The following is a 10344-nucleotide window of genomic DNA, read 5'->3' on the forward strand; positions in this document are numbered from 1 at the left end:
TCCTGCTAATCAAATTCACCGTGCCGTTTTTTAAATATAAGCGCTTAAAGCTGAAATTAAGGGTGTTTTTAGCAGGTCATAGTATTGCTATGGTAACCTATTGTGTCAAAAACAATACCAACGTGTTTGCTAGTGATTGGTCAGTATTTTGATACCATAATTGTAGCATCAATAGATAAAAAGTAGTAATTATGACCCATCAAAAATTTACGTCTTGGAAAGTGCTGGAAACTGAGGGTGTGAGTGGCCGGGTATTCTTAAGTTGAGCCACGTAGCCACGTAGCCGCGTAGCCACGTAGTCGCGTTGCCACGCAGCTGCGTTGCCGTGTAGCCACGCAGCCACGTAGCCTCGTAGCCAGGTAGCCGCGTAGCCCTGTAACCACGTAGCCACGTAGCCCCATAGCCGCGTTGCCGCGTAGCCCCGTAGCATAATAGCCGCGTAGCCCCGTAGCCGCGTAGCCCCGTAGCCACGTAGCCCTGTAAACCCGTAGACACGTAGCCACGTAGCCCCGTAGCCGGGTAGCCACGTAGCCCTGTAACCCCGTAGACACGTAGCCACGTAGCCGCGTAGCCACGTAGCCCCCTAGCCGGATAGACGCGTCTACGTGGCTATGGGGCTACGCGGCAACGTAGCTACGCGGAAACGCGGCTACTGGACTACGTGGCTATGGGGCTACGTGGCTACGCGGCTACGTAGCTACGGGGCTACGTGGCTACGTGTAGCCGCGTATCTCCGTTGCCGCGTAGCCAGGTAGCCCCGTAGCCACGTAGTCCAGTAGCCGCGTAGCCCTGTAGCCGCATAGCCGCGTAGCCCTGTAACCACGTAGCCACGTTGCCACGTAGCCACGTAGCCCCATAGCCGCGTAGCCCCGTAGCAGGGTAGAAGCGTTGCCGCGTAGCCCCGTAGCCGCGTAGCCACGTAGCCACGTAGCCACGTAGCCCTGTAACCCCGTAGACACGTAGCCCCGTAGCCGGGTAGCCACGTAGCCCTGTAACCCCGTAGACACGTAGCCACGTAGCCACGTAGCCCCGTAGCCCCGTAGCCCCGTACCCACGTAGTCCAGTAGCCGCGTAGCCCCGTAGCCGCATAGCTGCGTAGCTACGTAGGCCCGTAGCCGCGTAGCCTCGTAGCCGCGTTGCCGCGTAGCCACGTAGCCCCGTAGGCCCGTAGCCCTGTAGTGTGTCTATTTCTCGTTCTAAAAACATAAAAAAGAAAGAGCGTGCGCAAACTGCGTAGCCAAGTATCTAGATTTTAAGGGGTACAACTAGCTACTTCGAGTGGCGGGGTATTCTGCAGTTATTCCGTTTTATTTTGACCCGAGACCGCACCAAAATAACTGGAAGCGCAATATATATTGAACTTCACACAAAGCGAAAACAAAACAATCTCGACCCGATCTACAAAGCGCTCTTATTTTCCCAGGAAAAATTCACAAATATTTATTTATGTGCATTCCGTGCACATGACGTCATGTCCCCTGTCAATCATTAACATATCTTCGGAACAAATTCCACTGTGATGTTTGGACGGGGGTCTCTTTATCTATTCGCAAAGTAAATGTTTTATTGCGGTTGATACAACTTTTGTTCACTTCAGTGTCGCACAGGCCCCTCTGTAAACAGCAATCGACCAAGAGAACAACTGTTATTGTCATGTCCTGATTTACGCGTGCACACTACCGTCTTTATCTGGATTACGCAGACTTTCGAAGTAAGGATTGCGTGACGAGCTAAAACACTCTACGTGTGAGTTGAATCCATCCGGTCATCCTGGCTGGCCCTGGAACTACTACAACAACACTCAGAGGACTTTTAAATAATATAAAGGATGGAAATATACGACGAGTTAAAGTTTATGCCAAAAGTGTTTCTGTTCTTCGCCATAACAGTTTTTCCTCTCTAGTGTTTGACTTGATTCGCGTTAATTGTTGATTTCAGTTTACAGTGTCCCAATTAGTGCTCCAGCGCTAGAACGACCAGACACTTAAATAACGATCCTTTCCTTTCTTTTCCTTTTTAAAGTCATGGATTAAAGTACAGTTTTGAGATAAAATCTCTGCTCTCACTTTCTCTAGCCCAGTCGATGTTGTAACTGAGCATTTCTGTGTACGTGACAATATTTTGACACGGAATAAGAGTTAATCTTTATCTGGGCCAGTACAAGGCTAGTTTAGTTTTATACCCCGTTTTTGAAAGGGAATCCCAAAAACTAGGAATCCGGAATCCGGAATCCGGAATCACAGTACAACACAGAGAGTAAAAACTATCCTAAACATTCATGAAAGCTAACCTTAGGCCTAATTAGGCCTAAACAAACGTTTTTAGGCCTAATTAGGCCTAAGGTTAGCTTTTATGAATGTTTAGGATAGTTTTTACTCTCTGTATTGTACTGTGATTCCGGATTCCGGATTCCGGATTTTAGGGTTGTCCTTTTTGAAAACCCAGTCCTTGTTTCATACCTAGTCCTCAGTCCGCGTTTTATACCCGGTCCGCAGTCCTGGTCCGCAGTCCGAAGTCCGCCTTCATACTGACCGCAAGTGGAGAAATAATGTAGATAAAGAGCATAAAGCCGATATACATTCTTCAAGTGCTAAGTGCTTGCTATTTCCTGTATCTCGTTTGACGACAAACGGTCTGCAGCACTTGGCTTCGCCGTTTAGCAGTCCTCGTTGAAACAACTGCAGTTTTGGGTCAATGTGGGCTCAGTTTTTGGCATCATATGACAAATGTCATTGGTTCGTATTCAAGGGAAAGAGACCTGGCTAAAATATGATAGGTTCATCAATTTATAAGTGATTTTTCGGGTTATCTTCATCCACAGAAGCCCCCAGACTGGCATCATTAAGCTGAAATGTGGGTTAAAGCAAGCCTTTGAAAAAAAAACACAGGTGAAAGATGGTTTCGTGCAGAGTGGGACGCCTGAAATGCTCTGTTGTAAATATGTCGGTTCACGAGTGAAGTTGTCTCTCTGGCCTTTCTGTGGACGAATTCCAGGACCTACCGATACAAATAAGGCGAGATTTGAAAGCTAAAAACTCCCATGGATGCTGTTTTTTGCTGGTAGGACTGGGTGGCCCGACACTTATAAAAATATCTTTGAAATGAGAATCGAGGCTGTTCCCTTGTCATGGAATGGCACAATTACCCAGAATTCATTTTGGGCATGAACGAGGCAACTAGAGAAGCACGAGACTGGCCCTCATCAAATGGCTGAAGCGCGGCCGGAGGAAAAAGTAAGAAGACGATTTCTAGCCAGATACTAAGCAGTAATCCTGGTGTGTGCAATTAACGTAGACTTTTGATTTCTGAACTCATTTTTATCATAGAAAATTTGCGACAAAGTTGTGCTTTCTTCGCTGTAATGCTCGTGTCAAGGGAACGGTATAATTTCAGTAAGAGAGTAAAGAGATATATATTTGCAGACTACCTGTTATCTTATTACTAAAGTCAAAATCTACATCTCTATGCAATAAGCGCATTCAAAATTTCTTCATACTACTTTATAAACGTATGTTTTTGTTTTTCTTTTCCAAAAAACAAAACGGTTTTCCTACTTATATGAAAATTAGGTTTTCTCTCCCGTCCTGTTCTTAGGCATGACCTTCGCGGAAATTACATTCTGTCCCTCAATAAACCTAGAACAACCAGTTATGGTCTCATTTCTTTTTTGTTACGTATCACCTAAGTTGCGGAATGCCTCTGGGTTTATCCGTACCACAGAGTTTACTGGTTTCAAAAGAGAATCCAGGGCCACATTTTGTACAGCGGCGTTTCTTTTTAATTTTAAATATATTTTTAAATATTATGTATTTAGCATGTATCTGTATATGCTATGTATTTTAGCTGTAAATGTAACGTCTCGAAGATATTAGCTCCTGTAGTTATTGGGAAATTGCAGATGAAATAGAGCTTATGCCTGTATGTATGTTACCTTTAGCAGGGCGCGTGCGCACACTTTGTAATCTGCGACGCCAGTGCTTACCACATGAGAGGTAAAATGAGTTTTGTCTTAAATATATAAGCCACTCAATTCTTACTCTAAATTGACAAGGGCGGTTTGGAGCTGTGAGTAGGCGTGGGATTTGTCACATATGGTTTAGGGGCCGACATATCTCTCCCTCAATGCCGTACCGGGAGGCGAGGTCGGTAGCAGAAAGCAGCGAAGGGCCAACTGCGTCCAAAAGCGATCGCACGGGCCGAAATCCCGGGATGATTCGTTTGGTACGACGCTCCAGCGCCGGATGTCTGGAAGTACTGCGTTTTTCTCTCTTGTTCAAACAATCCGTCAGCGCATGCGTAAATGTTTTGGCTCTCCGATACCTAGCCTACCAAAAAAACTAACACGATATTGTTTACTAGGAATCATTGCGATATTTCAGTTGATTGTACAGGCATAAACGTAACGTAAGAACCGTGCGTGTCTGGTCTTCTGGAGACAGAGGTGAGAGATGGTTTCGTGCAGACTGGGACGCCTGAAATGCTCTGTTAAAACATGTCGGTTCACGAGTGAAGTTTCTGTGGACGAATTCCAGGACCTACCGATACAAATAAGGCGAGATTTGAAAGCTAAAAACTCCCATGGATGCTGTATTTTGCTGGTAGGACTGGGTGGCCCGACACTTATAAAAATATCTTTGAAATGAGAATCGAGGCTGTTCCCTTGTCATGGAATGGCACAATTACCCAGAATTCATTTTGGGCATGAACGAGGCAACTAGAGAAGCACGAGACTGGCCCTCATCAAATGGCTGAAGAGCGGCCGGAGGAAAAAGTGAGAGGACGATTTCTAGCCAGATACTAAGCAGTAACCCTGGTGTGTGCAATTAACGTAGACTTTTGATTTCTGAACTCATTTTTATCATAGAAAATTTGCGACAAAGTTGTGCTTTCTTCGCTGTAATGCTCGTGTCAAGGGAACGGTATAATTTCAGTAAGAGAATAACGAGATATATATTTGCAGACTACCTGTTCTCTTATTACTAAAGTCAAAATTTACATCTCTATGCAATGAGCGCATTTAAAATTTCTTCATACTACTTTACAAACGTATGTTTTTGTTTTTCTTTTCCAAAAAAAAAAAAAGGGTTTTCCTACTTATATGAAAATTAGGTTTTCTCTCCCGTCCTTTTCTTAGGCATGACCTTCGCGGAAATTACATTCTGTCCCTCAATAAACCTAGAACAACCAGTTATGGTCTCATTTCTTTTTTGTTACGTATCACCTAAGTTGCGGAATGCCTCTGGGTTTATCCGTACCACAGAGTTTACTGGTTTCAAAGAGAATCCAGGGCCGCATTTTGTATAGCGGCGTTTCTTTTTAATTTTAAATGTTATGTATTTATCATGTATCTGTACATGCTATGTATTTAAGCTGTAAATGTAATGTCTCTCTGAAGTTATTGGGAAATTGGAGATGAAATAGAGCTTATGCCTGTATAAGCAGGGCGCGTGCGCACACTTTGTAATCTGCGACGCCATGCGTAAATGTACCTAGCCTAGCGAAAAAACTAACACGCTGGTTTTTACTAGGAATCATTGTGATATTTCAGTTGATTGTACAGGCTTAGACGTAACGTAAGAAAGAGATACGCCCTAAGGGCCGATTTACACGATACGATTTTGTCGCATGCGACAAGGTCACGACAGGCCTACGACATGACTTAAGACCATTTACACACGCACGACATCATTTCACAAATCGCGTGCATTTCGCCTCCGGAGGACTGGGGATATCAACAAACAAAAAATGGCCGATGTCCGACAAATTTCAGCCGCAGTCGCTGTGGCTATAATTTGTAAGCGAAGAAAGAGGAAAAGAAAGGCGAAGGAAGTGTGGGAAAGAGAATGGTTTAGGAGAAGATCTGAGCGAGGGGTTTATAGGCAGTTGTTGGAGGAGCTGAGGCTTGAAGACGAGGAGAATTACAGGAGATACTTACGGATGGACACGAAAACATTTCAGGTGAGGTTGTAAATGGTTTTCCTTACCTATTAAACAAGTACGGTACACGTTTTGGCGCTGTTTTTTTTTTAACTGTGGGAGTAACTTCCGATAACTAGTTGACAGGAAAACGCAAAATCCCTTTTTGTTTGTTCGGGCATGTGATATCTGAGATTTTGGTTTTCATGAATTTTTCTTATGTCTACATGTAAGTCTGGATTTACGGTAATGATTATTGAAGCGGAGAATAAACCATATAAACCAGGTTAGGGGTAGTGATCACAGGTTACTTTGTTGTTCCGTGGACATTGTCTTGATAATAAATTATTATGTCATGGAGACAAAACAGACACCTTTTTTCTCAAGAAGGAAAAAAATTGTCAAGGTAATTAACTTAGTGATGACAAAATTGATTAATCTTTTGCTAATGTACCTTAAAATTTGTAGGACCTTCTTGACAAAGTAACACCATTGACATGAGACAGCCAATACCACCTGGAGAACGTCTGGCAGTGACCTTGAGGTTAAAATAGTCCTTAATTTAGTTGGGTGTTACAACTTATGATATTTTTATGCACAAACAATATTTACATTCAAGTACAATAAATAATTCAGTGTACTACTTACATTTTCTCTGATTGAATTGGACATTTTCTTTTTACTTTTATGAATATATTTTTCTCATGTATAAAGTTATACAACAATAATCTTAAGTTTATACAAGTACTGTTTTTTCAAAAATGGTGTTCATAAAAGTGGCATGAATGCCAAAGTTTTCACTTGTAACAATGGAAATTGTGAATTTTGTCTCAACAAAATAGTACTTTTTAGATTGAATGACAACGACAAAAACAAATTACTTGTCATTTAAGTCATCAAAAGAAATGGTGACAATGTTGGAAAGAGGCTGTGCGACAGGTAACATAACTTTTAACAGACATTGCTGAATTTCAATTTTTAGCATCTCTTTAGCATACCCCTCCGGTATTTTTTTCAGTTGTTTTGAAACATATTGCCCAAACACAATGTCGGGCACTTCATTACCTGTAAACAAGTGGACAGAAGCTCATCCTCGAATGCTAACGATCTCTTTTTTTTGTTTTTTACTGAGGGAGGGTTATCAATGGGGAAGACACTCCCTTGAACACAATCATCATCATCAGGAACTTGTTGAGTTGCCTGCTGAGATGGCTGATCCTGGTCCACTGCTTCATTTTCTTTCTCCTCTGACATGTCAGTGCCCAGATTGCTTGTGGTTTTCCTGGGGGTAATGTTATCTCTCAAGAAGTGGAGGGAAGCAAAAAAGGGCCATTTTGAAAAGATACACATCCTTGGTCCCTTTTCCACTTGTTCTGCTGCTTCTTTCTTTCCCAATTTCTTTCCCATAATATGTGCGCAGAGCAGACATTTTCTTTTGAAGCTCCTCACTTGTAAGACCTTAAAAATGAAGGCCACATTAATAAAAGGTAGGGACAGATCCTTGAGAGTCAGAAAACAGGACACTGAAGCAAATGCAGCAAGAGCAAAACCCCAAGTTAGTACCATTCGATGTTCAACAGTTATTTGCTTCTTTTAAAAACACGGCCTGGTTGTGTACTGAGTTCATTTGACGTCATTTCTATTTGGCAGTAATATTGCAAACAGTGCAAGACAGGACATGGGAAATGCGTATAACCCTTATTCATAAAGAACATTCATGTATGGTTTCAGCGAAGACTACCACAGTGCTACCACACACGACCGTGCACCAAATTCATTGTTTACTTGCGGCCGAAGCAGTACTATTCATAAATTTCCAAAGTTTGACAGGATCTGAGTGGTCAATGATCAATCAATACAGTACTCATTTCATGTTATCTCGTACTAGCAGAGAAAATGGGAATTACCCATAACAAAACTAAAGGACTAATAAGCGTAGCTTACCTTGTTTATCCAGACGTAACAGAATCCGATTCATCGCATTTTGCCTACCATCCCTTTTAAAATAGTCCTTGTGACGGCTGTTGAAAAGAACTTCTTCTTCACTCCAAAGCGATATTATTTTTTCCGTCTCTTCTTCAGAAAACGTTGTCATAGCTTTTGCACTTACTGGTGACTTGCCAACGGGGACAATTTCTCCCGCCATTTTATCACAAGAACACTTCACTTTCCTCCCCTACTCAGTAGAAATTTGTCACAAAATACGTCATTTTCTTTCGATTTCGCCTGCGACTGTCGCAGCGTTTTAAAACATGTTTCAAAATGCTACGACATTTTTTCTGCCGTACACGACAATCGTAAGCGAGTTGTAGGTTTGATTTACACGAAACAATTCGAGTCGTAGGCCTGTCGTAAGCTTGTCGCATACGACAAAATCGTACCGTGTAAATCGGCCCTAAGAGATGGTTTCATGTGGGGTGGCATGCGGGGTGCATGACGCGTGGCATTGTGGATGCATAGAAATAGTGTGACAAAAATGGCGGACCACGTTATGTAATCGAAGGAAATACTTCATCTCCATGCGGCGTATATTTCAGAGAACTCTTACCTTAAGTTGTAATGAGAGACCTTTTTGGAGACAAAGGCACTCTTATTCAGCAGTGCCTTGTTTAAAATGGGAGAGAACAGAATTCAACGGCGTGGATGTAAATTTGAATCAGTTGGGGGAAAGTGTCTCGCTGGAACAATTTGATAGAACGTTAAGAGGTATGTTGATGTGATGCATCGTTTCCATCCAAGGCTGCAGACTATCTTACAAACGTTGCCAACTAGAACTAAGAAAAAGGGAAGTATAGGAGAAATGCGTGGCTGATGTGAAAAGTCCACCTTCTTAGGTGACCGATTAAAGTCTCTTCTACGAGAAATTAAAATCATCGTTTCTAGACAGTTTGTAAAAGGAACCAGAGTATCGTTGCGTTGCTGAGTCCTGATTAATTCCTTTCACATGCCTTGGTTTTAGTTGTTATTTTCTTTTCTTTGTGTCACTGTTTTGGTGGCCTTCCATTCAATGTTGATTTTTAACCCATAAGCCCTAAAATGGCTGTACTTATATAATTTTCTGCTTTGTCATATTTAGAGAGCATTTTACAGTGGAGAAGAGAATCAAAGAAATCAATTTGGATGAAAGTGCCAATTTCTCAAAGTTACTTGATTCCTGTTGCATTTACTCATGGCTTCAATTACCACCATGCTGTCGGCAACTATGCAATGCTGCTAAAGTGGCTCCCTCAACAGGTTGCCTGCAATGTGCCGCCATACGCATCACACCAGATTGGAGTTGCAGGTATTGGTGTATTTAAAATTTATTGCTTATCCATAAAGTGCTTTATCAGCAAATTGAAAGGTCAATGAAATTTGGTTTTATCCAACCTCATTCCCAAGGGCTCTTATCTCCCCACCCCAGAGGGAGTGAGGAAAGAAAGACCCTGGTTGAGGCTGGTCATGTGTCTCCCAAAAAGTAGGAGATGACAAAAAAAAAACAACTGGAGGGATGGGTGGCCAAATCGTAGATTTGTCTTTCCTGAGCTCACTATAAAGAAGGGGAAAAATTTACCAAAGAGCAGCAACAATGGCAATAGATGAAAAATAATAGATTTTCAGTACCCTGTAGGCAAAACAGCAACCATGTCTCTGCGAAAATAAACTACTTCCAAGCACTTTACTCGTTTTGGCTGTAGATTTCTATTCCCATAGCTGCTCTCCAAAATCAAACATTTGAAGATTGCTGAAAAAACATGGCGACTGATCTACCCAAGCTTCAGCGGACGATTCAAGCTTTGTTTTGGCTGTGACAAATACCAGCAGCAACAACATGTGGAAAAGTGGGTCCCCTCCCAACGTGGAAAATTTGTCATCAAGACATGTGACCAGCCTGAGCGAGGGTCTTTCTTCCTTCGCTCCCTTTGGGGTGGGGACATGAAAGACCCTGCGAATGAGGTTGGGTTTTATCAAAGAAGTTGGCAAGGGCAAATTAACCACCATGGCTCATCAGAAAGCATTTCAACTTGTTTGATAATCCAAAATTTTCACTTTTTTCTCCTCACCAACATAGCACCACATTCATTGAACAAACTAATCCTGTCATTCATGTGTTAATGGGTAAAGGGCCTGTTTGTTTCAGGTATGGTTCTTAACGAGGAAAAAAATGAAGTCTTAGTTGTTCAGGACAAACACATGGTACAGCTTAGCTATGATAACTTCTGCACTGTAACTGTAGTTCAGGTTATACCGGTAAATACTCACAACAGAACTTTTTTCATATAAAGAACCAAAAATCCCTTTTGAAAACAGGGTTTAAAAAAGCACAACTTAAAGAACTAATGGAGTAATGCTATCGAGGATTTTAACTGCATGGGTATCTTGAATGGTCCTTCTCTCATGGGTTACTGCCCATACCGAGTCTGAGTACAAATCCTCAATCTAGGGCAT

At 42.3% G+C, this 10344-nt stretch overlaps 2 protein-coding genes and 1 pseudogene across 2 annotated transcripts in view; 1 reads left to right on the forward strand and 2 right to left on the reverse strand.

The window, feature by feature from the left end:
- Positions 1-144: 144 nt before the first annotated feature.
- Positions 145-6588, reverse strand: LOC138001091 (ice nucleation protein-like). Its single transcript, XM_068847757.1, has 4 exons — positions 6565-6588; positions 6371-6454; positions 718-1184; positions 145-609 (listed from the first exon to the last, which is right to left on the reverse strand). Exons 1-4 carry the CDS (start codon positions 6586-6588, stop codon positions 258-260), a joined length of 927 nt encoding a protein of 308 aa, XP_068703858.1. The 3' UTR covers positions 145-257.
- LOC138001092 (uncharacterized) lies at positions 6389-8206 on the reverse strand (annotated as a pseudogene).
- A 152-nt stretch (positions 8207-8358) lies between these two features.
- The window catches only part of LOC138000179 (nucleoside diphosphate-linked moiety X motif 6-like), a 5492-nt gene continuing 3506 nt past the window's right edge, over positions 8359-10344 (forward strand). Inside the window, exons 1-3 of the mRNA XM_068846401.1 lie at positions 8359-8622; positions 8993-9199; positions 10037-10092. Coding sequence (XP_068702502.1) covers positions 8436-8622; positions 8993-9199; positions 10037-10092 — 450 coding nt within the window. The 5' untranslated portion in view covers positions 8359-8435. The remainder of the gene's footprint in view (positions 8623-8992; positions 9200-10036; positions 10093-10344) is intronic.

Source organism: Montipora foliosa, chromosome 4, assembly GCF_036669935.1.
Source record: "Montipora foliosa isolate CH-2021 chromosome 4, ASM3666993v2, whole genome shotgun sequence".
Classification (NCBI taxonomy): domain Eukaryota; kingdom Metazoa; phylum Cnidaria; class Anthozoa; order Scleractinia; family Acroporidae; genus Montipora; species Montipora foliosa.